Source organism: Ictalurus furcatus, chromosome 4 (assembly GCF_023375685.1).
Source record: "Ictalurus furcatus strain D&B chromosome 4, Billie_1.0, whole genome shotgun sequence".
Lineage (NCBI taxonomy): Eukaryota > Metazoa > Chordata > Actinopteri > Siluriformes > Ictaluridae > Ictalurus > Ictalurus furcatus.
Window position 1 is genome coordinate 19,360,863 of NC_071258.1, and position 26,709 is coordinate 19,387,571.

At 41.5% G+C, this 26,709-nt stretch overlaps 1 protein-coding gene across 3 annotated transcripts in view; it reads right to left on the reverse strand.

Moving 5' to 3' along the window:
* rasgrf1 (Ras protein specific guanine nucleotide releasing factor 1) overlaps window positions 1-26,709 on the reverse strand; it is a 415,815-nt gene that overhangs the window by 248,626 nt on the left and 140,480 nt on the right. For all 3 annotated transcript variants that reach the window (XM_053623247.1, XM_053623248.1, XM_053623249.1), the window contains exons 4-5: window positions 24,123-24,215; window positions 18,559-18,812 (exon numbers count right to left, since the gene is read on the reverse strand). In XM_053623247.1, coding sequence (XP_053479222.1) covers window positions 18,559-18,812; window positions 24,123-24,215 — 347 coding nt within the window. The remainder of the gene's footprint in view (window positions 1-18,558; window positions 18,813-24,122; window positions 24,216-26,709) is intronic.

Genomic DNA, 26,709 nt, shown 5'->3' on the forward strand with positions numbered 1-26,709 from the left:
TGGAGAGAGGTAGCTCACAAGCGCCTCCTCCACCTTCAGCATAGCTAAATAGCCATGCCGTTCATTCCTCACAATGGCCGAATAAGCCCACATCGTGGGGTTATATATACAGCTTATGCATGGTTTTCCCCGAGAAGCCTGATATTTTGTCTGGAAGAAAGGGGAGTTTTCTGCAGTGTGAGGGATTTACTTTTCAGGAGAAAAAAGCTCATCCAGCCTTAGTAATCACTTCAAGCAGCTCTTTATATGCTGCTTTCAGTTTTTAGTATACCCTTCTGGCTAGTCGGAGTCAGAGAGGAATTATTACTATTATTTTTGTGCGTGTGTGTGTGTGTGTTTATTTTTTATTTATTATTTATTTATTTTTTGGCTTTCCATAGCGGAAGGGGGAGTCACGACGCAAGCTCCAAAATCCAGTGAAGAGCCGGACCCAGAAGACAGAGCAAAAGATAGAGCAGAGCTCCTCTCTGGCTCCTCTTCCGGATCCTTAAGAGATCCCCCGTACTTGAGACAGTTAGCTGCCTCGGCAGCGGCTGGCCCAGATCCGCGAGGCTCTGAAATATAATTTTCGGCTTCCAAGATGAGAGCGAGTCGCGAGTGGAGCTGCCTAATGTAGGCGTTACAGTGCGCAGTCAAACACCTTTCGAGGGCTGCCGTCGCATGCTCCATTCCTAGACACTTCACACAGAAAGTTTACACTATTCCCTGTGATGAAACCGATGCAAAGTGTAACACACTTCCTGAATTCTCTCACTCATATTTTTCTTTCTCGCTCGTTCCTTTTTTTCTTGTCTTTTTTTTAAAGGGATAGAAAAGTCCAGAGGTTTCTTTGTAAGTCTTTGTTTCTTTACACAAACAACCAACATGCAATCTCACTGAAGATAATAAGGCTGATGGCGTGGTTCACAGGTGCCATATACAGTATCTCACAAAAGTGAGTACAGCCCTCACATTTTCATAAATACTTGATTATATCTTTTAATGTGACAATACTGAAGAAGAAATGACACTTTGCTACAATCTAAAGTAGTGAGTGTACAACTTGTGTAACTGTAAATTTGCTGTCCCCTCAAAATAATTGAACACACAGCCATTAATGTCTAAACCGCTGGCAACAAAAGTGAGTACACCCCTAAGTGAAAATGTCCAAATTGGGCCCAAAGTGTCAATATTTTGTGTGGCCACCATTATTTTCCAGCACTGCCTTAACCCTCTTGGACATGAAGTTCACCAGAGCTTCACAGGTTGCGACTGGAGTCCTCTTCCACTCCTCCATGATGACATCACGGAGCTGGTGGATGTTAGAGACCTTGTGCTCCTCCACCTTCCGTTTGAGGATGCCCCACAGATGCTCAATAGGGTTTAGGTCTGGAGACATGCTTGGCCAGTCCATCACCTTCACCCTCAGCTTATGTAGCAAGGCAGTGGTCATCTTGGAGGTGTGTTTGGGGTCATTATCATGCTGGAATACTGCATACTGATCATGCTTTGCTTCAGTATGTCACAGTACATGTTGGTATTCATGGTTCCCTCAATGAACTGTAGCTCCCCAGTGCCGGCAGCACTCATGCAGCCCCAGACCATGACACTCCCACCACCATGCTTGACTGTAGGCAAGACACACTTGTCTTTGTACTCCTCACCTGGTTGCCGCCACACACGCTTGACACCATCTGAACCAAATAAGTTTATCTTGGTCTCATCAGACCACAGGACATTGGCTCCAGTAATCCATGTCCTTAGTCTGCTTGTCTTCAGCAAACTGCTTGCGGGCTTTCTTGTGCATCATCTTTAGAAGAGGCTACCTTCTGGGACGACAGCCATGCAGACCAATGGTCTGACCACTGACAGGCTGAACCCCCACCCCTTCAACCTCTGCAGCAATGCTGGCAGCACTCATACGTCTATTTCCCAAAGACAACCTGTGTGACGCTGAGCACGTGCACTCAGCTTCTTTGGTCAACCATGGCGAGGCCTGTTCTGAGTGGAACCTGTCCTGTTAAACCGCTGTATGGTCTTGGCCACCATGCTGCAGCTCAGTGTCAGGGTCTTGGCAATCTTCTTATAGCCTAGGCCATCTTTATGTAGAGCAACAATTCTTTTTGTCAGATCCTCCGAGAGTTCTTTGCCATGAGGTGCCATGTTGAACTTCCACTGACTATTATGAGGGAGTGTGAGAGCGATGACACCAAATTTAACACACCTGCTACCCATTCAAACCTGAGACCTTGTAACACTAACAAGTCACATGAATCCAGGGAGGGAAAATGGCTAATTGGGCCCAATTTGGACATTTTCACTTAGGGGTGTACTCACTTTTGTTGCCAGTGGTTTAGACATTAATGGCTGTGTGTTGAGTTATTTTGAGGGGACAGCAAATTTACACTGTTACACAAGCTGTACACTCACTACTTTACATTTTAGCAAAGTGTAATTTCTTCAGTGTTGTCACATGAAAAGATATGATCAAATATTTATAAAAATGTGAGGGGTGTACTCACTTTTGTGAGATACTGTACATATCATGCCACGAGCTTAATTGCCACGTCACCTGATCACGGCAGGCCTATAAATAGGCATGATTTTACACAATCTTCAGATGCCGGTCACATGCAAGGGCACTCCCATAGTGTTATGCTAAATGCAATATGGAGTTCCCTTTGAAAGGGAACACATGTTGTCTCTGTTGTGAAAAATGTATAAATGTCTCTTTTTTCCTGAATGGTTTCTGAACGGAATATATTACCTATTTTCCTTCTAGATGCACCACTACGAGGCAGTCGGACAATTTGGATGACTATTTCAAGGGTATTATGCGTAAATATTTCATGTTTACATTGAATGGCATTTTTGAGCATGGTCAGAATAGAATATAAATCAATGGCACCATTCAGTGTCCTCAGTGGAAATTAAATTATTAGTGATTTCAACCACACTGTTTAAAATCTCTAAAACAAAATTATAAAATTCCACTAAGCTGTTGACATCAAAATAAATTCACTCTTCTCCTAATCTCGGTGTTGTTGAATCTGTCACGATTAATTATTCTAATATTAGGATCTATCCCCTTACCATCTGTGATATTAGATGATGGCATGTTTTTCATTTGCAAATCATGGATATTAGCTGATTGCATGTTTTCCATTTGCGAATCATGGATATTAGGGGGTGGCATGTTTTCTATTTGCGAATCGTGGATATTAGGTGATGGCATGTTTTCCATTTGCAAATCATGGATATTAGGTGGGGCGCATGGTGGCACGTTCGCCTCACACCTCCAGGGTTGGGGGTTCGATTCCCACTGTGGCCTTGTGTGTGCAGAGTTTGCATGTACTCCCCGTGCTGCAGGGGTTTCCTCCAGGTACTCTGGTTTCTTCCCCCAGTCCAAAGACATGTGTGGTAGGCTGACTGGCATGTCCAAAGTGTCCATAGTGTATGAATGGGTGTGTGAATGTGTGCCCTGTGATGGATTGGCACCCTGTCCAGGGTGTACCCTGCCTTGTGCCCGATGCTCCCTTGGATAGGCTCCAGGTTTCCCTGTGACCCTGAAAAGGATTAAACGGTATAGAAGATGGATGGATGGATGGATGGATGGATATTAGGTGATGACATGTTTTCCTCCAGTGGAAAACATGTCATCACCTAATATCCATCCATCCATCCATACTCATTGTCATTTCCCAATTTTTTTGGAATATTGGCAGGGCGTTTTAATTAGTAAACTAGACTGTCATTTAACCTCATAAGACTTAGTGAAATTTTGTATAACAGACCATTAGGAGAAAATAGTGTATGTTCCTGAGGGAGTTGTGGAGTTGAGATTATATTTAAATTGTGTTTGGGAGATAAAATTTTGATCAAATTTACATCATCAAATTTTTATTGAGCTTGTTGACTGCTTCGATTAAATCAGGGTTTATTTGTACAGAATGTTCATTTGTGCTATATCGTAATCTTCACAGAAATTTGTTGAGTTCGTAGAACAAATAGTATTGACTCGCCGGTGTATTTGTTACATTGTAATTGGGACTCTGATTAGGGTTCTGACTAACAAACTGGTGTGACGAAATTAAACTTTCATTCAGCTGGTTGATCGCATCAGATCAATATGGCTTCAGAGTTGTGTACGGATCACAGTGTAACAAACTATTTGAAGAACTCTGGTTTTCACCATAGTATACATCATGGGGTGATTTCAGAGTATTTTCAGTTTTACATTTTTTAGCATCTGTAACTGAAATGTAATTCGGGCATTTCTGTGCCATATAATTTGTATAATTTTCTTATCAAATTTATGTTTGCTGTGACACACCTATTCATGGATTCCAGGGTACTGTACATTGATGGTACATATTCCCTCAGCTGATAACTTTGGGAAATGGGGGGGTGAGTCACCCAGACAAGCCCCAAGAACAATCAACACAGGCAAGGCACTTTATTCTCTCACCCAGTTCACCCTGTCCTTATCACACTGACTGCATCGGGACACTTCAAATATTCTATAGTGCCAGTGACTGCAAGAATAGTACATTAACAACTGAAATTGCCTGTTTTCTTCCATGTGTTATCCTGTAATTATCATGCTTATAACCACAAAGTTGCCATTAGACTTTTTATTGTTTATCATGCATGAGTATGATTGATTATGAGTATAGGTGTGTGATTGATTACTAGTGGTGTGTTAGCAGCAGCCAACATGTGTCTTGTTTGGTATGTGTGTGTTCATTGAGCGATTTCCTGAAAGATGAGAGTAAGGAAAGGCGGGTAGAATGTTGTTATGTATAGGTACTAACAGTTGAGTCTAAATGTTTGATTCACACTCTATAGCGGAAGAAAGGAGAAGTCATAAACAATTTGTTTGACCACAAAAACAATGGACTGAGTAAAGTCATGGGCAAAGACTGTAGGTATAACCCGCCCTAACTTCATGCTGATTCAGGCTCCGCCCAGCTAGGAAGAGTTAAAATCCTTGAACACCATGGAAACAATGATTTCTCTTCAACCAACACCTTCAGAGAGTTCTCCCCAATCAACATCTTCTGGGATTCCTCATCAACTAACAGCAACAGCAAGAGTTTGTGTCCATTCTAGTTCTCTGTAATAAACATCATTGATTGCATCTCAAAAGCAACCAGACCACTGACGAAACCCCATCACCAGAATCCCTTCTACACAATGACGTAATGAGGGAATCCCCATCTAGAGCAGCATAAATGCAAGTACAGTACCTCCAGATCCTAGTCAAAGCTGGTGTATTTAATAGAGCCCTTCTAAATGAAGCAAAAATTAAATTAAGTGTTGATGGTTCATTCAGGTCAAGATGTAAGAACAGAATCCGGTGTTGAAACTAGGGAGCCATTCATTCTCCGTCAAAGCCATTTTCACCCTGTTTGTGTGTGTGTTTGTGTGTGTGCGTGTATGTGTGTGTTAGATTAGTTTATGTGTTTTAGAATAGTCTAATTAAGTTTTGTCTGATTTTTAAAATTACAACTTATCAGTGGATGAATAGTCGATCAGCTGTTGAAATATTAAGTTGGCAAATTTCCCCCATTGAGCTCAATCTAAAAAAAAAAATTCCTTACATAGGGTAGCTGGAGTGAGGATGAAAGGATCTAAAGTGTCAGTTGACACAGGCACTAGTGGACTGCTGTTGACAATTGCTGTGACTTTGGCCAGGAAGGTAGTAAGTACCTCATGAGTGAGCTTGGGAGATCCCATTTGCTGGAGCATAAATCCAGGATTTTTAATGATCCAGGAGTCCATAAATTATCTGCTCTTGGACAGTCTGTTATTGAACCTGAGGAACCCAATGTCATCAGCATAGACTTCCTGCTATGTGTGGATAATAAGTTTTGTACTCTGAGTGAGCACATCTATAGCCAGGAGTGAACTGCAGTGGTGTGATCCCTCTGAGATGTAATTCTGAGTTTTCTTGAAACACAGAATGATATGGATCAAACTTACAACAGCTCTAGTGACAGACCTCCAGCTCAAGAAATGTTTAAAGCACTGAGATCCCACGTGCACAGAGACCACACTGGACAATGTGGTCACCTATGGCTGAATCCCTGAATCTTGTGCTGGTTCCACAAGTTTAAACATCTCCTTAACCAAAGGCTTATATTCTGGCTGAGACAGAAACTTTGGACTGGTGAACCAGATAGTGACTACATGTACATGGACATCAGTAATCTAATTATTGACTTTACTCTGATTAAGATAATAATGTGATTAAGGTTTTTACATGAGTCGCTTTTAGAATACTCCAGTCATGTTCTCGTTTTACATGTTATAGACCATAATTAGATTAACAGCTCGCGTCATTACGTCACCACGCCACGCCGTCCGATGTCCCTCCAGAATTTCACGTATCAACATACAGTTCATCTTTGTTATGGTACCGTATACAGTTTGGGGTGTTTTTATAAAAAAGTTTTACGAACGCTTTAAGTGCAGTTAATTATTTGTCATGCTATACGTGCTAATAGACAACTGCTTGAAGCGGTGGGTGTGTCCCAAATCGCGTAGTTACCGTCTATATAGTAGCCGAGATACATGTATTTTTCCCCACTACAGGCCTATAGTAGGAAAGTATGCGATTTACGACACAGCCGAACTCTCTTGTTCGCCGTAAAACGTAAAACTGCCGTGTGTGATCGTTTCCTGTCGCAAAATGCAGTGAAAACTCCCACACGACGTTCATAATATGATTAAGGTGTTTACATGTCACTACTACACGTCCATAATACGACTAAAACAGGAGTACTCCACCTGTCTTAATTAGATTATTGCTTACTTCGATTATGACCTTAATTAGATTAAGGTAAGTAAAAATTGCTGTTTACATGGTAGTTTCTTAATTAGAGTATGGTCTTAATCGGATTAAGAGTGGATTATTGTTGTCCATGTAAACGCAGCTACTGTCTGCAGGATTATACAGGATTATACTGCATGCACATAACAGTTCTGGGAGTGTGCTTCTTCTGATCCTCTGAGCCTTCTAAGTGACTTTTTTCCTGCTTGCACAAAAAATGAAACAGTCTAAATAAAAAAATGTTTACAATGGAATGGTTTCAGAACCTATGTCTAAGTATTTAAGGTCACTGATATGATCATTAGGCAGGAATGCCTTCATGACCGCTTTGCTGTTCGAGGCTAGTTTATGTAGCTTGAGGTTAGAGCAAGTAAATTATTCCTTGGAATCCAGTGGAAATTTTCTTGTATGTTGTGAGGGAAATTATTCACTATGTGGGTTTAAAAATCACTTAGAAAGGAAAATGTTGATGTCACTAAAATCTTTGATTGCCTGTTTGAAAATTTAATGCATAAAAATGTAAACCTTGCTCACATCCTATAAGTTCCAAGATAAAATGCGTTTAATCATTCTTGTTTTGACACTTGTGAGGGAAATTATTAATTTTTACTTTGTAATAGTTTTGTTCTTGTTCTATTCATGTTCATCTGAGGATAACGCCTAAGAAGGCCATGTCATGTCACTTAGATTAGTACAGAATGTTTATCTGCATGCAGAGACACAAACATGTTCTTTTGTTCAAGGTTCATCCGCACATCTCCTAAGACTCTGAAACAAAGCCTGTTTGAACTGCCCGAAACCGCTTCTTATTGGTACACAGAAGTGTGTCATGCTCTGCGTTTCATATATATAGTAGTGGTTCAGCACAAGCGCTTTAGACCGCTCTCATTATTTTATCCTGCTTTCTTCTATCCTGTATTAACCATCTTTCTGTAATAAACCTTTTTTTACCCCAGAGGACGAGTCTGCGAGTGTTATCTAATTTCCGCGACAATGTCCACAGCAAAAGCAATGACATCTTTTCAGAAACGAAGGACTCCAATGAGGCTGTTAAGATCTGGTCCAGTTAGGAGGATTTGGTTCAATCACAGACATATATGTTGAGCACTTAAGTCAAAGACAACTCAGATCTGAGATGGTTCTTTGGATGGTACACTCTAAAACAAGGAAATACCAGCACTGTTCCCCAGATTTCAGTAGTGGGACCCTTTCAACATGACCACTCTGGAATATTTTATCTGTGAACTCAAAGAACTGAACCTTCATATCAGGCTCTTCCTGAAGGAGGCATTCTACAGCCTGTGATTGTTTGTTGGTAAAACTGTTTGGAATCTCATTGCATTCAAACAGTGTTGGCAATCAGAGATCAGAGAGCAATGCTATCTATAATCAATTGATTCAATCTGAAAGTAACATACTGGTCTACCTTCTGTTTTAATGTTCCAGCACATGTCTTGAGGGAGTATGGAGAGCTGTACCCTGTAACATTGAAGAGGTCAAAAACACTGACCATACCAAGACTCAAACTGGCTTCTCTGGTCATCTAATACTGTACATTATATAACTGAGCTGCTTCTATAGTGTGTCTTTGTACCTTGGTAAGTGCATTTGGATCATCATGTGGTAGTTCTATTTTGCTGAGGACATCCTCATTTTCTTGCTCTGCCGCAGCTTCTAAGCCTTCTGCTTTGGCTAATGCAGCTACTGCTCTCTTCTTGAGATATAATTTATCCAATGATGATTCCAAGTGTGCCTTTTCCACTATTCTAGGGCTTGCTTCACCTTAAGCTGGTTCTCTCTTTCAGCAAATGCAGCTTCAGCTTTGGCTGCTTGAGCTTCAGCATGAGGAAGTGAAGCAGATATGGATGCTGATAATCTGCGAGTCCGTCTGGAGGAGCATGATGAGCTGGATCTAATCTTAAGGAGACTTAGAGCTTAAATCTGATATTGCATTTGTTTGAAGAGGTTAGCATAACTGTAGAATCACAAGCTCCTTGCTGTGAGGTTTCACTCTAAACAGGTGTCATTTTACTGCTCTGTCCTCAAACTCAAACGACTTGCTTAAGTTGACAGGCAGCTAAACTCCTCTCTAATAACCACACTGACAAGGAGCTTCCAGTATATCTTGATAGGCAGATGCAGTATGTCAGCTGCTACACAGCAAAATGAAATGATTAAATTGCACCTCTTGGTGGCTCTATAGCTCAATCTGCCCACTAATTTCCACCATGATATAAGTTTTTCCTAATTTGCATAATTTGCAAACCCAACTTTTGCAAACTAGTCCTATGATTTTTGGCCTACCTTCACAAACTTGGTGCCAAACTGCTCAGCAGATTGTGAAACTCAATAATTATCAAAAACTTGTTGACAATATGGCCACCACACATCAATCAATTCTAATGAGGCAGAGCCTAATTTACTCAAACAGCTATAACTCATGATTGGTTACAGGCTTTTGCACATGTACAGGACTTGAGATATGAGATAATATGAAAAGTTTGGGCCATGGAGATACAAAGGGGTCAGAGCTGAGCTCAGATAGTTGTTTCTCAGGAACTGTAAGTCCATTTGAGCTTAAATTTGGTATGATGCATCTATGTGCTAAAGTGGCTTTTTGACATAGACTTAATTGCTTGAAAAACATGGCTGCCATTAGCCAATAAGGTGTACAGTGAAAATACTTTTTTATTATTTTAAAATACGTTAGGTTAATGTGTTTGCTCACAGTATAAAAATTTTTTTTTGGACACCACCCACTTAAATTTGTCATAATTTGCATAATATGCAAAACCTACTATTGCAAACTATTCATAGGATTTTTGGTGCCAAACTACTCAGAAGAGTGTGAAGCTCAATAATAATAATCAAAAACATGTTGACATTTGTAAAAATATGACTACCATACATGAATAAATTCTAAGGCAGTGCTGGATTACTCAAATAGCTGTAATTCATAATTGGTGATATGGATTTGAACCAAACTTGAAAAACATGTTCAGTACAAGTATCCAAAGACGTGTACAGTGACTGGGGTGTGGTTATCAATAGTGTGCAGAAATTTGGTGTGCTGTATTGAACTGCTAATCTGTAACTGGATTTTCATTCATCATTGAATTACTTAAAAAACATGAGCTATTATAACAAAACTTGATAGTTCATCTGTGGGCTCTTTTTTGTTCTATGTATCTTAGTGTCATGGATATACCAGAAGGAACCTGGGACTACAGTTCCCAACAGCCACTGCATCCCTGACACATGCCCACCTGCTTCACATTCATGTTAAAGAGCACTTGTTTGTGTGTATATACAGTCACAGTTTGCACTGCACTCCTTGTCTTGCTTTGATTGTCTTTCTTTGCTATTATTTCTGTTGTTGTGATTATGATCTTGGTTTTATGTTTATTCTTAGTCTTAGTGCTTTTGCCGCAAGTTCTATAGATCCTGTTTTGGTGAGTTTGTATTGATCTGCACTTGCATTTGTCGTCGCCTCCAACCCTGACACTTAGCAAGAACTGGCCACTGGGGGCATTATTAGCAAGGAGTGCTTTGACCCTGAGATTACTGCCTGCAGCTATTAATATAATAATAATAATAATAATAGTAATAATAATAATAATAATAATAATTATTATTATTATTATTGTTGTTGTTGTTGTTGTTGTTTTTGTTATTTTATTATTATTATTATTATTATTATTATTATTATTATTATCTGCTAAATTGAATGGAGAGCAAAGATCATACGTCATAGAACCCCCAAATTTGGGGTAAAAGGTGCTGTATGTCCCCGTTACTTAGGCACATTAAGTTATCCACATAGGCCTGATGGTGGCACAAAAGCATATTGTGGTTCATATTTCATGAACCGTAAGTTTTGCAAAAGATTTTTTTATTATTATTAATTCCTTAGGATCTTCAAAACAAAACAAAAAAAAAGCCTCAAGAAACATTTACCTCCACCCACTCAAATTTATGATAAACAGCACAATATGCAAAACCTAGTGAACTTGCGATTTAGTCCTAAGATTTTTGGCCAATCTTCACATTTGTGGTGACAAACTACTCAGGACAGAGTGAAACTCAATAATTATCAAAAATATGTTGACATTTGTAAACAATATGGCCATCATACATCAATAAATTCTAAGAAGCCTCAACAACCATTTAGCTCAACCTGCTTAAATTTATGATAATTAGCATAATATGCAAAACCTAGTGAACTTCCTAGAACATACAAAATGGACTTTTGGAACATTTACCTCCACCCTGTCATATCACAGCAAACCAGTGACTACATTTCCCATCCTGCACTGCGGCCTACAAACATGGCCGCCATGGACTGCAATTCCCAGAACACTCACATTCATTCTAATCATGCACAACTGCATCAAATTCACAGCACTCACAACCACAGTATAAAGAGATTGTTTTAACACAATGACTTTGTGAAGTATTGAGTGTTATCACCATACCAAGCATTTGTACCCTGTTCCTCATTTTGTTTCATGTTCATTGATCTTGTTTCTGGTTTCTTGTTCTAGTTTCTTGCCTTGTCTAGTTTATGCCTGTTTGCAGATCGCCTGACCCATTGGCTGTTTTTTGACCACACTATTGTCTCATGATTGGGATTTGTCTGCCTGCCTCTCTTTATTAAAAGCTCTTATCTGCACTAGCATCCATCCTAACCTTTATTACATGGATATATGTGACATACCCATTCAGATTTGTGACAGTTTGCATAATATGTGCTAAAATAAACTTACTTTTGCAAACCAGTCTTAGAATTTTTGGCCTGTCTTCAAAAAATGGTGAATGTGAACCTCAATAATTATCAAAAACATGCTAACATTTTAAAACAATATGGCCATCACATGCCAATCAATTATAAGGTGGAACCTAAATTATTCAAACAGTTTTAACTCAATTGTTTGCATGGACTTGCACAATACCTGAAAGTTGTGTACAGGAAAAGATTCTGTCATTTGCAATGTTTTTGTGGTCATACATACAAGTGATGCTTGGAAGTTTATGAACCCTTTAGAATTTTCTATATATCTGCATATATATGATTTAAAACGTAATCAGATTTTAACACATGTAGTGAATTGGGCCCCTCTCTAACTAAGAGAATGGAGAAAGGTTTGCTGCATTGTGATGGGATCTTAGTGAATTAACATAAACAAATGACCGAAATCGTCAGATAAGCAGACAACTGCCAGATAACTCTTACAGGGCAGAAAGGGAGACCCCCTTCACCTACATCCACATGAGGAAGTACTATTCATTGGACCACAGGTTGACCCTAACCACCAATCTCATTGCTGAGGGTTTACATCAGCACTGCCATAAAAATTCCTTAGGAACTCTGGATTTAGCAGAAGTAGCAGTGAAGTGGCTGACACATCCACTTCATATTCATGTAAAGAACAATTCAGGTTAATGGAAAATGATTGTTGACAACAGTTTATATGAGCTGACCTATTAACACATAAATGAATGCATGGGTGATAGTTCAACCATTTCTTATCAGCTTTGGACTTTGTGTTCAGCACCATGCATATAATATTTTGAAAGAGGTTCAGAAAAGAAATAATGCATAGGCAAACTTCAAAGACACTTCTAAAACTGTGTACTTTACACTATGCTAATGAGTTCCACACTAGGTGAGCTACATTGTGGCCACTTCTGGCATCAATAGGAAAGAGACAATGAAAGAGACATTAACAGAAACACCACATTTTGAGAATTTGGCCTGTGAGGTAGAAGACATTAACAGAAACAACCATCCTGAATCTCTGTCCTGACAAGGAAAGAGGCAGCAGTATGATTAAGGTTAAACTTACCTTCCCTTCAAGGTACATTAAGCTGTGTGTTCCAGACTTTAAGGACCTTTTGTGTCTGCGGTCAATGCCCAACCCTGATAACTCTTTCAGCTGCGTATTTGAGTCTGTAAAGATCCCTCCATTGGCAGATATTGCCTGACACACCCGGCCCCTCTGGAACATAAATATAAGCTTACCAATCCTCTTTACAGAGACCTTGGAATTAGTTTATAATTGCAGTATATGTTTGTCTAAATTGCTTAGATAGCATTTATCTGGGGTTAGCTCATAAAAAATATTAGTTAAATTATTTGTTTAATGATAAGTAAGCATTTATTAATCATCATTTGCCTTTAAGTGGTTTCCCCATAAGATGTTTGCTGCCATATAATTCTCTTCCATTGCTACATTCAACTCAACAGCATTGCATTTATCCATTCCGTGTTCACCTCATGCTTTGTTTTTTATGTGTTAATTTGGCATGTTTTGTTTAATTATTAGTTTATTATTCATTAGCAGTGCATATTAATTTATTAGTAGTTATCATTATCTTTTAGTAGTTGTGATATTTACTCTTGGATGTCTGGTGTTAATAATATTTTATTACAACTGTGTCTTCCTTGAGTTGATGATCAGAGGCTCTACTAATTATCCAGAATCTCAAGAATCCTTCATATAATCAGTTGGCAACCTTTCTCCAATTCACATTAATTCTAATTTATTGAACAGTCCTTTTAGATTGTTCTTATACTGTTAAGGTGAAATTCCTTAGCTGGTGCCCCAACGTAAAAGGAGGGAGCGGTCATCTGACACATTCATACACCCACCTTATGTGATGTGTGACCAAAACGCACCACGTCATCGGTGCCCAGGGGCGGACTGGCCATCTGGAGCACTGGGAGTTTTCTCGGTGAGCCGCTAATGATAGTAACAATAATATTGCATCTCCTTTCTTTTGGCGTGGGTGAGTCACAGTTGCGTGGCCCACCTTGGGGGGGGGGGGGGGGGCTGTTGTTTCGTCTCCCGCAAAATACTTCTTACCTATTGCCCCCTCCGCCTCTCAAAAATTTGTTTGGTCTGCTCCATTGTGCATCTTGAAACACGCCTCCTTTCACCTCTAATTTACACAGAAAGTGAGATTGATTTCCATGGATGAAAAAGGGAAGGGAAGAAAACATAAGGTGGAGCTGAAAACCTCTGCAAAAAAAATTAAGGCATTAGAGGCAGATGCTGTGAAATGTTTTAAATTGACAGATTTTGCCTTTGGCATAAAGGCAAGTTGCCTTTCTGCAGGCACTGACAGTTATCATTACAGATTATTCTAGCATTACAGTTCATTCTCTCTCTTATATACACTCTCTCAAATATACACTTTCTCATCCACATACACACACACACACACTCATATGTATACACTCCTCTTCTCCTCTTCCTCATTCCCTCCTAAAGCTCTGCTGACCTGCTCCCAAGAGAAACTCGGAACTATGCAGACATGATCATAGGTGAATTTAATGTCACATGATGGTGTGCCATTGAAATAAAGTTTCAGTCCTGATTCAGGAGTTGTACAGGTGAGTGATGCCGCTCTCCTACACTGCACCCAGGTGATGCCGCCTTACTAGTGTTACGGATCGGGACTGGAGGCAGATGCGGGTGCAGATCAAAGTCTTTATTAACCACGTAACTCTAAAATAAAGAAAACGCGGTCTTCACCGGAAAACGAGAAACTGGAATCGTGGCATAAAACAAGATCATGAATCAAGGCATGGAAACAAACGACATCAACTATACAAACTATAATACTGAGCGACGTGCTCAGTAACCGAGGCGTTTAAATCCCAAACATAATCACCTCAAAACATAAACACCTGTGGCAAATGAAAGTCACTTCAATAAATGTTCAGCAGGAAGCGAGCGAACCAAAGCAATGTCATGTGACTCGTCAAGAGCCGAGCCACAGTGCCCTCTGCTGTCCGTAGCGTAACAGAACCCCCCTCCAACGGGGGTCCTGGGCCCCTGTGCGAGCTGTCTCTCGCTGCCACGGAAAGCGAGGTAGCCTCCGTCGGGCAGCAGATGGGCGGAGCAGCACCCCCACCGGGGTTGAAAGTCGGGGCACCGCCCCCGGCGGCACTGGAACGCTGGGCGCCACCCCCGGCGGCACTGGAACTCTGGGCGCCGCCCCCGGCGGCACTGGAACTGGAACGCTGGGCAGCGTCCCCAGCGGGACTGGAGGGCTGGACGGTGTCCCCAGCGGGACTGGAAGGCTGGGCGGCGTCCCCAGCGGGACTGGAGGGCTGGGTGGCATCCCCAGCGGGACTGGACAGCGGGACGGCCTCCTCGGCCGGGCAGGGCAGCGGGACAGCTTCCTCGGCTGTGCAGGGCAGCGGAACAGCCTCCTCGGCTGGGCTGGACAGCAGGACAGCTTCCTCGGCTGTGCAGGGCAGCGGGACGACCTCCTCGGCTGGGCTGGACAGCAGTATAGCTTCCTCGGCTGTGCAGGGCAGCGGGACGGCCTCCTCGGCTGGGCTGGACAGCAGGACAGCTTCCTCGGCTGTGCAGGGCAGCAGAACGACCTCCTCGGCTGGGCTGGACAGCAGGACAGCTTCCTTGGCTGTCGGGAGCTCCCCAGCTGAGACCTCCCCGTAGGCCTCAAGCTGCAGCTCTGAGGTCGCCCTGTTGACCTCAGGCGGGAGCTCCACAGCTGAGGCCTCCCCGTAGGCCTCAGGCTGGAGCTCTGCTGTCTTCGTTGCCCCCCCCAAAAAAAATTTCTGGGCCAGCCTTCACCTCTGGACTGCGCGGCGTGGTGCAATTCGCTGTACAGTTCCTCTGAAGTGGGAAGCCCCAGATGGTCAGATCACTCTGCTGGCTGCGTGGCGCTGTACAGTTCCCCTGCAGTGGGAAGCCCCAGATGTTCCGGCCGCTTTGCTGGCTGTGTTGCACGGCGTGGTTCTCCGGTGGTGGGGACGGGGTCAAGGGCGCGGGGGGCGATGTGGCACGTAGCTCAGCTTGCAGCTGTCTCTGTTCTGCTACCATGCGCTTGAGTCGAGCAAGTTCCTCGCTGAGCTGTTGGTTGAGCTCCCAGAGCGACGCGGATGGTGGCGTGGCGCATGGACCGGCTCGCTGCAGCAGCTTTTGTTGCGCGATCTGGTGAATAATCCGCGCCAGTGCTTCGTCCATTAGTCTGTTCCTCTCCCAGAACACTCGGTTCAACTCCGCGCTCATTTTGTTGATCTGCTGCTTCCGTTTGGTGGGCTCAGTATTCTGTAACGGATCGGGACTGTAGGCGGATGCAGGTGCAGATCAAAGTCTTTATTAACCACGTAACTCTAAACCAAAGAAAACGCGGTCTTCACTGGAAAACGAGAAACTGGAATCGTGGCATAAAACAAGATCATGAATCAAGGCATGGAAACAAACGACATCAACTATACAAACTATAATACTGAGCGACGTGCTCAGTAACCAAGGCGTTTAAATCCCAAACATAATCACCTCAAAACATAAACACCTGTGGCAAATGAAAGTCACTTCAGTAAATGTTCAGCAGGAAGCGAGTGAACCAAAGCAATGTCATGTGACTCGTCAGGAGCCGAGCCACAGTGCCCTCTGCTGGCCGTAGCGTAACAACTAGCTAATGTTATGTTCACACATACAGCGATTTTATCGCTGTAAGTTGCCAGTCTCAGTACTATGAAGTTGCAGGTGGACATTTCTAATAATGGGTGGCGCAACTAACATTCCACTTTTGACAACAAACCAGTTTTCTTACTGCTAAAATTTAACATTCTGGAGGGATCTTATATAAAATTCACCAGTGTATATATGCATCATATCCTACAAGATGAAGGAGAAGCAGCGTGTGCTCTTTTCCATTGTGGCCATCTATCTGCAGCAAATTAGCTTAGCTTAGCTTATGGCTTTAGCGCATTTGAAACAAAATAAAAATAATGAATCACACTCACCTTTTGTTGCAACTGAGCAAAATCCCAGTGTAGCTGCTATTTTAGTAATTGAGCGTCACCATCAGGGTGTCATTCACTATATGTACGATGGTGACCGGGAGCTGGACTGTAACTCCTCGGCCGTTGCTCAGGTTGCCGGAAGTCACCAGCTCTCATTGAAAATGAATGGTCTCCGGTCGCTTTGATACTGCGAGTCGCTGAATGGGTGAACGTACCTTAACATGCTTTCTTGATTGTTTTATATTCTTTGTCACATTGTTCTTCTGTTTCTGTTTGCCTGTTTTACAAATATGACTTGATATCTGTTCAGTGCTACTTCAAATAAATATTTTTAAATAGTATTTATTTTTCTGTTTTTTTTTATGTTAGCAAGTGGTGTTAAAAATTGGTCTAACCATCAATGAGCCAGTGTGTTATGATGTTGTGTGTTGTGGTCCGCTCTGGGCAAGAAAGTCCAGGACCACTTTTTGGTCCCAGTCCGCCCCTGTCAGTGCTTTCAGTAAAAATCACTAATCATATCTTAGTTCTAGTCATCCAACCATCTTCTACTGCTTACTCCTTTTCAAGGTCACGGGGGAACCTGGAGCCTATCCCAGGAAGCATTGGGCACAAGGCGGGGTACACCCTGGACATCGCAAGGCACAATCAGATACACACTCATTCATACACTATGGAAACTTTAGACACACCAATCAGCCTACCATGCTTTGGACTGGGGGAGGAAACCCCCACACACATGGCCCCAGCGGGAATCGAACCCCGGACCCTGGAGGTGTGAGGTGAACGTGCTAACCACTAAGCCACCATGTGCTAGTGCTAGTCATTTTTTGTTTAAATGAGAAGCACTATGTTTGGAGAGAGGAAAACACTGCATTCCAGCATAAGAACCTTATCCTATCTGTGAAACATGCTGCTGGTAGTATTATGGTTAGGGCCTATTTTGCTGCATCTGGGCCAGAACTGCTTGCCATCATTGATTGAACAATTTATTCTGAATTATACCAGTGAATTCTAAAGGAAAATGTCAGGAAATCTGTCCGAGAACTGAATCTCAAGAGAAAGTGGGTCATGCAGCAAGACAATGACCGTAAGCACACAAGTCAAGGGGATATCCAACCAAATATTAAGTGTTTACTTTCATTTACTTTAACACTGTCTGTTTCTATACTTTTGCTCATTTAAAAATTGGGGGGTCTGCCACAAGAGTTGTCATGTTCTACGTTAACAAATCTTTATGCAAATATCAGGATATAAGAAGCTGACATTCTGATCTATCGTCTAATATTCATCTTTTGATCTCAAACCCAAATGTGTATAGCAAAAACAAAAGAACTAGCCTTGCCATTCCAAAACTTTTAAAGGGCACTTGAGTTAGGGGTGCACTAACCACTGCCTAAGGCTTAGTGATACTAAGACATGACTGCTCTGTCTATTGCTAGTCTCTCTCATATATGCACTCCTCTAATTCTATAATCGCTCCATCAGAGTGCAGACTAGTCTACATTTCTCAGAAATAAAACTATTGCTAATAATGAAAGAAGAGCATCCTGCACACAACACATCTTCAAAGTTTCAACACATTGTCCATGTAAGACATTACTTACATTTGTCATCTGATAAGGATTTTGATCAAATCTAACGTGAATAGTCTCTGTCTGTCGTGTTAATACAAGAAAAAAACATTCTTTGAAAAAAAATGTGGCAAGGAAAAAAAGGAAAGAAAATACAGCAGTTGTATAAAAAGATATAGAAAGCTATATAAAAAAAGCAGATATTCTTAATAGTAAAAAATGTGGACCCTTGAAGAAGTGTAGCGAGAACCTAAACACTACAGATTTGAAAACAAGAACTACAAGTTGATAAGGATTCAGTTATGCAATGTGAGAAAAGGGAAATTAATATAAGATAAACAAGCTTATACATAGAACATCCCAATGCAAGTTCTCCATTCAAGTACCTGTTGAGAAAAATGCTGCTGACGTCATCATGAGTGATGGGTGGCTTCTTGGAACTGGCAGCCATACGGAGTGGTCGAAGGAAATTGTTCACAAGTATGTGGAGCTGTTGGACATACTCAGCCTCGGCTTCCAGCATGCTAAATACCACCTGGTTTCTCTTCCTCATGCTTTCGGCATGCGGTGAGCGAATGTAATCCTGGATAATGGTCTTCCATTTCCTCCGACACATCCAACCACGCAAGAAACTCTGTACCTGAACAGGTTTTTAAGGCAGTCTAACATCAGTAGAGTTTAGAATATACTACCATACTGAGCTATTGTCTTATGTGAGTCACTTAAATAATTCTGATCTATATGTTCTCCACTAGGAGCAATGAGAATCATGTGGTTATTTTCTTGTATGTATGAGATAAGACCTTCAATAAAGTCACAAAGCGATTGTATGACATTAGTGTTTGATATAAATACAACTGTCATAAGGTCATTGTTTTTTCTTATTCAAACTCCATACAAATAAGACCTCATATGCACCATGGCAGTATCTGCATAATAGCTTGTGACTATGGGAGCTCCAACAGACTTCCAACAGCTCCATCATCTTTCATCTCTTCATGGCTATGGTGTGTGTATTTTGTACGTTTTTGGATCCATTAATTACCATCTTGAGTTTAGTCCCCTTGTTCACTTGCTAGACTTGTTGTATAACTATAATGTCCATGCAGTATGTGTTTACTACAAACTGTTGTTCTACTGCCCAGCAGAACAATGGTAGAACTCACCTTTAGATCCCTGGCCAGGTGTGTCTTCCCTCACTGCTCTGAGTTTTTCACATCACCTGCTGTCTGTGATTGCATCCGGAAAGTATTCACAGCGCTTCACTTTTTCCACATTTGTTATGTTAGAGCCTTATTCCAAAATGGATTAAATTAATAATTTTCCTCAAAATTCTACAAACAATACTCCACAATGACAATGTGAAAGATGTTTGGTTGAAAAATGTGCAAATTTATTAAAAATAAAAAACAAAAAAAAGCACATGTACATAAGTATTCACAGCCTTTGCCATGACACTCAAAATTGAGCTCAGGTGCATCCTGTTTCCACTGATCATCCTCGAGATGTTTCTACAACTTGATTGGAGTCCACCTGTGGTAAATTCAGTTGATTGGACATGATTTGGAAAGGCACACACCTGTCTATATAAAGACCCACAGTTAACAATGCATGTCAGAGCACAAACCAAGCAATGAAGTCCAAGGAATTGTCTGTAGACCTCCGAGACAGGATTATATCGAGGCACAGATCTGGGGAAGTGTACAGAAACATTTCTGCAGCCTTGAAGGTCCCAATGAGCACAGTGGCCTCCATCATCCGTAAATGGAAGAAGTTTGGAACCACCAGCTCTTCCTAGAGCTGGCCACCTGGCCAAACTGAGCGATCAGGGGAGAAGGGCCTTAGTCAGGGAGGTGACCAAAAACCTGATGGTCACTCTGACAGTGTGTCTCTGTGGAGAGAGGAGAACCTTCCAGGAGAACAACCATCTCTGCAGCACTCCACCAATCAGGCCTGTATGGTAGAGTGGCCAGACGGAAGCCACTCAGTAAAAGGCACATGACCGCCGGCCTGGAGTTTGCCAAAAAGCACCTGAAGGACTCTCAGACCATGATGAAACAGAATTCTCTGGTCTGATGAAACAAAGATTGCACTCTTTGGCCTGAATGGCAAGCGTCATGTCCAGAGGAAACCAGGCACCAGTCATCACCTGGCCAATACCAGCCCTACAGTGAAGCATGGTAGTGGCAGCATCATCCTGTGGGGATGACAAACATCCCCACAGGATGATGCTGGCAGTAACTGGGAGACTAGTCAGGATCGAGGGTAAGATGAATGCAGCAATGTACAGAGACATCCTTGATGAAAACCTGCTCCAGACCATTCTGGACCTCAGACTGGGGCAAAGGTTCATCTTCCAACAGGACAACTACCCTAAGCACACAGCCAAGATAACAAAGGAGTGGCTACAGGACAACTCTGTGAATGTCCTTGAGTGGCCCAGCCAGAGACCAGACTTGAACCCGATTTAACATCTCTGGAGAGATCCGAAAATGGCTGTGCCATTTTCCCCACACTCCCCATCCAACCTGATGGAGTTTGAGAGGTCCTGCAAAGAAGAATGGGAGAAACTGCCCAAAAATAGGTGTGCCAAGCTTGTAGCATCATACTCAAAAAGACTTGAGGCTGTAATTGTTGCCAAAGGTGCCTCAACAAAGTATTGAGCAAAGGCTGTGAATACTTATGTACATGTGCTTTTTTGTTTTTTATTTTTAATAAATTTGCAAAGATTTCAAACAAACTTCTTTCACATTGTCATTATGGGGTATTGTTTGTAGAATTTTGAGGAAAATTATTAATTTAATCCATTTTTGAATAAGGCTGTAACATAACAAAATGTGGAAAAAGTGAAGCGCTGTGAATACTTTCCGGATGCACTGTAGGTGCTGCTAGCATGGTTGAGCCTTACTGTAATCTATATCACTTGCAAGATTAGCTGTATACCACTAAAACACAAACTGGAGCCTCTCTCCATTTCCCCATTTTTGAGAGGAGTGGAGCATTTTTCTGAGGTGTCTTCACTCCTTGCTATCTAGCTGAACAGAGTACCTGTGACTTAGATTTACTGGCAAGTTGAGATTCTTTTCATCTAGTCTATTGCCAAAAGTCTGCATTACACATGTAACCCTGTTCTCTGAGAAGGGAACGGGACATTGCGTGAGCTTCATGTTGTGGGAAGCATCCTTGCAAGTGACCAGTATCTGAAGTCAGTGTAAAATTGCGCCTATTTACAGGCCTGCCATGGTCAGGTGACATGGCATTTTGCGCCTGTAAACCATCTCATCAGCTTCTATTATCTGAAGCGAAGATGCGATTCACACGAACACCCCAATATGACAAAGCTATGCAATGTCTCGTTCCCTTCTCAGGGAACAGGGTTAAGTCCATGACCCAGATGTTCCTGGTGGTTGATATGAGACCACCACTGTATTGTCTGTCACAATTAACACATGGTAATCTCAATTGAAGAAGAAAGAATTTCAGTGCTAGGAATACGGCCCGTGTTTCTAGGCGATTTATATGCCACTCTATATGAGGGCTGCTCCAGAGACAGACTGTGAGCTGGATGGCTGTCTAAGACCGCACCCCAGCCTGTGAGGGATGTGTCTATCATTACCGTCTTGCGATAAGGAGACGCCCCTAGAGTGTGACCCAAGGCTAAAAACCGGGGACACCTCACGTATGACACTGATTACTCATTTCAGCCACCACTGAAACAGTCTCATGTGCAATAGGCCCAATGGTATGTTGGCTGCTGGTGCCATAAGCCCCAACAGTCTCTTGTAGAGACTGGAGGGGATGCCTAGACCCAACTTTATCTTGATCAATGTTGATAGGATTGACGCTACATGTGTTGAGGATAAATAAGCCCTCAACATAGTAGAAAACCCTTATAACCCCTAGAAAAGTTGTCCTCTGCACTGGAGAAAGCATACTTTTCTTGGGGTTCAACCTGAGCTCCACGCTCCTTATGTGCGCAAGAACAACATCTTGATGTTGAATCGCAAAAACGATATTGGACCCGTTGACTTCAAACGCAACCCTCAGGAACTTCCAGTGATTGGGCAATATTTCTATATGAAAATATGCATCTTTTAGATGTATCATCACAAACCAATCCTAGAAGTGAATCTGTGGAATGATAAGTTTGAGCGTCGACATCTTGAACCTGTATGTCAGAAGAATATGATGATGCAGATGTAAAATTGGTCACATACTCCCATCATTTTTGCAGACCAGAAAATAATGGCTGTAAAAACCTCCCTCCCTCAAAGAAAGGGGTACATGTACTGTGGCCGATCTGACATCTGACAATGGCCACGATGGCCGATCTGACATCTGACGATGGCCACGATGGCCGATCTGACATCGTGGGGTTATAAACACGGCTGGTGTATGGTTTTCCCCAGAAGCGCGATATTTCGTCTGGCACTTCTGGGGGAAAAAAGTGTTTTCTGCAGTGTGAAACGGGAGTAGGGAGTAACACACTTCCTAAACTCTCTTCAGCTCATTCTCTTAAACAGGTTAGCATCAGAAAATAAATAATAATAAATAATTATATATATATATATATATATATATATATATATATTTATTTATTTATTTATATACACTGAAAAAATAAAGAGAACTGAAGAGTTTTTAGGAATGTTCACACAGACAACTAACATGCGGTCTTCGCTTAATATAATAAAACTGATGACATGGTTTACAGGTGCCATTTTATAGTCACGCAATGTGCGAAATGCCATGTCACCTGAGCACAGCAGGTTTGATTTTACACAGACTTCAGATACCACTCACGCAAAGTTGAGTTCCCTTTGAAAGGGAACTATTAACAACACACCCTTTCTCTCTGCTGCCTGTTTTCCCTCCCCCAGCAATCCATTCATCAGCTTCCATCCTCCAACATCTGAAGACTAGTGCACCTTTGAATTCATTCTCACAGGTTTTTCCCCCACCATATTGAGTACTTCTTATGATTAGCTACCAAGTTAGCTGTTTTCCACTACAGAGATTTAACCTTTTGTGAATAATAACCATTGCTGCTGGATTCATGCTTGAGCAACCAAAATATAAACTCTGTGTGAGCTGGAAACACCACTAAGGACTAGCAGTCTCTGATTTGGATGTGTTCACTGTAGAGTGAGACAGCACACCCAGCTGACACTTTTAGGGCCTAAACGGTCAACTGTCTGTCATGGGGCAAGCTAAACTGTCAAAACAGAGAGTGGCTCACTGGAAGGTGGACATCACGATGGCCTACAGTCAAACCAGGCACTCAGCCCTACTGTGCCGCTCTTCAAGGAACATCTTGACTATATGTACATTACATAGAGTAATGTTGCTAAAGAAACTATGCTGCTGCTACCTGGGCATCACTGTGACCTTCTCCACCTTCTTCAAGGTGACCATCATCCCAAGGTTATCATCTCAGTGGTGTGTCATCTCCACACCTTTCCAGTGGTTCTTAATGACATTGTGGCATAGGTAATCCAGGTGATTTTTACCCCCTATGGCATTTAGGAAGGTTGAAACAGAGTGGTAATTGTGTGTGTATCTGTTGCTCCATGAACACTTGATAACTGACATGGTTCTTCAGTTATAGAAGCAGCATGGTCCCAGCTGGAACATGATGAGAAGGCTCCAGGGAATGATAGCCATATGAAAGACTAAGTCATATGGTAACTTGTGACATTGTTGAAGGTCTCAGCATGTGTATGCATGTGCAGAAGAGTTGTCTGGTGCTCACAAAACTTCCATACATTTTCAACCAAATGTTATCACTGTTTTTAAAAGTCTGAACAGTCTGAACAATGTAATATAGCAATGCAAACTGCAAAGAGTTATCACCTCACATTATAGTGTATATGAACATGTCCCTGTATCTTAAATTTTCCTCTGAAAAAAAAAAAACTGTCTGTTATACATGGCAAAAAAAAAACCTTACCTTCTTGATTTTCTTAATTTCAGAGTCATCTTCGCTGGGGGCAATGGTGGGGTTTGACTGGATCTTCTCGTTGTCTTTAAGCAGTCCAGCAATCTGCCAAAGTAAATGACTAATAGTAACAATGCACTCATAAACATTACTTTTAAACTCCTCCTAAATGGCTAATTGCACTTATATATTGGTATGTGAGTCACATGTGTTAACACAGTGGTAAATACTTTTTTTAAACAGTTTTATATATACACACCATCCACTTTATTAGGAACACCTGTACACCTGCAAATTCATGCAATTGTCCAATCATAAAATAATGTGACAAAAGCTGAGTACATTAAATCAAATAAGTCAAGAGCTTCAGATAATGCTCACATCAAATATTACAATGTGGAAAAATGTGAAAAGAGGGACTGTGGCATGGTTGTTGGTGCCAGTTGCGCTGGGTTAAGTATTTAAGAAACTGCCAATTTCCTGGGATTTTTGTGCATACCGGTCTCTAAAACGGTGACAGAGAATGCTGCAGAGAATGGTGCAAAAATAAAAATGCATCCAATGACAGCTGACAGGAAGGGTATGGTAATTAAAAAAAACACTCTTTATGACCATGATATGCATCTCAGAATACAACATGTTGAGCCTTGAGGTGGATAGGCTACAATAGCAGACCACTTCAGGTTCTACTCCTGTCACCCAAAAACAGGTTTCTGAGGCTACAGTGGGCAGAGGCTCATCAAATGTGGACAGTAGAAGATAGGAAAAACTGGTCTTAGATGCACACATAGATGCACACATGGGTTACACTGAGCTGGAGTGACCTGGAGTTTATCTGGTGTTGCAGAATCCTCAGTATCTTGGAAAGGGTAAATATTAAATATTGAACTGAAAAGGCCCACAAACCTGTCTGAAACCAGTTCTGTCAGGTGTAATGGGCAATTTATTTATTTATTTATTTGCAAAGTATTAAGCTTGTGGATTCAAATTCTGGAATTCAAGCAAAATGTGACTCTGATCGTTTTATCATTGGTGCCTTCATTATATATATATATTATATGGTAATGAATAGGCCAAATTCCCTTAGTCATTCATAACAATGGGTAAGACCAAAGAGTATAGCTGTGATGTGTGGCAAAAAGTTGTTGAGCTTCACAAAATGAAAAGTGACTATAAGAAAATAGCACAAGCTTTGGTTTGAGTGGACAAACAATTTCCAAGGATCACAGCTTGAGAATTGCAGAACCTAGTTGCGTCTTGGGGTCAGAAAGGCTCCAAAAATACAATCCAAGGTCACCTACATCACCACAAGTTGTTTGGAAGGGTTTCACGAAAAATGCCTCTACTCTCATCCCAAAACAAACTCAAGCATCTTCAGTTTGCCATACACTACTGGAACTTCAAATTGGATTGGGTTCTATGGTCAGATGAAAGCAAAATAGAGCTTTTTGGCAATAAACACCAAAAGTGGTTTTGGCACACACAGAGAAGTAGCCATAGGGAAAAGTACCGCATGTCCACAGTTAAATATAGTGGTGGCGCTTTAATGTTTTGGGGGTGTTTTTCTGCCAGAGGACCTGGGCAATTTGTTAGGATACATGGCATCTTGGACTCTATCAAATATCAACAGATATTAAGTGAAAACCTGACTGTCTTTGCCAGAAAGCTTAATTGGGCCGTGGAAGGACCTTCCAGCAGGGCAATTATCCAAAACATACATCAAAATCAACACAAAAATGGTTTACTGGCCACAAATCAAGGTCCTGCTATGGCCATCCCAGTCCCCTGACTTGAAACCCATAGAAAACCTGTGGCGTGAACTAATTACTCCATACTCCCTGTGGGGGAGTAACCCCCTCCCAACAAAGGTGTTTATGTTAATGAGTCTGGTTTTTTGGGGGGTGAAATACGTCTGAAGAACGTGTCAATGTTTAATATTGGGTATGGGTTTGTGTTACTGTGTGGGGTTATTTCGTTTTGTGTAAACATTGTTAGAAAAGCATGATGTTTGAATGTGTACATATATGAGTAGAATATTTGTTTTGTGAAATAAATGAAAACAAATGTTGATTATGTTTTTAGGGAGCCCGGTTTGCCTTTGAATAAAAACTTTAGGAGGTAAAGCGTTTTTTTAAAAAAAGAATCTGTTTAAAAGCATCGCACGTATTACATACTTCTGAACCTTTAGGAGGTAAAAAAAGATTAAAAGAATTGTTTAAAAAGAAATCCGTATTACTTGGCTTCCAAAAAAAACCCCACATAAAACCCTTAGGATGTAAAAATGGTTAAAAGAGCTGTTTAAAAAGAATAGCGTGTATTACATGACTTCTAAACAAAGATCCTTTTGAGGTAAAAATGTTAAAGTGCTGGCTAAAGGAATCGCCGTATTGTTTAAACTAGGAGATAAGTTTTTCCCGAGATGTCTTCCATTCGCTGGGTTAAAGCCATAATGATATGAAAACTGAATCACATCTCTCTCTCTCTCTCTAAACCTCGCCCATACATACGTGTTTCAGACACACCTCTCTCTCTCGCTCGCTCTCTCTCTCTAAACCCACGCCCATACACGTGTTTCATCGGTAGACAGCGCTTTCTGCAA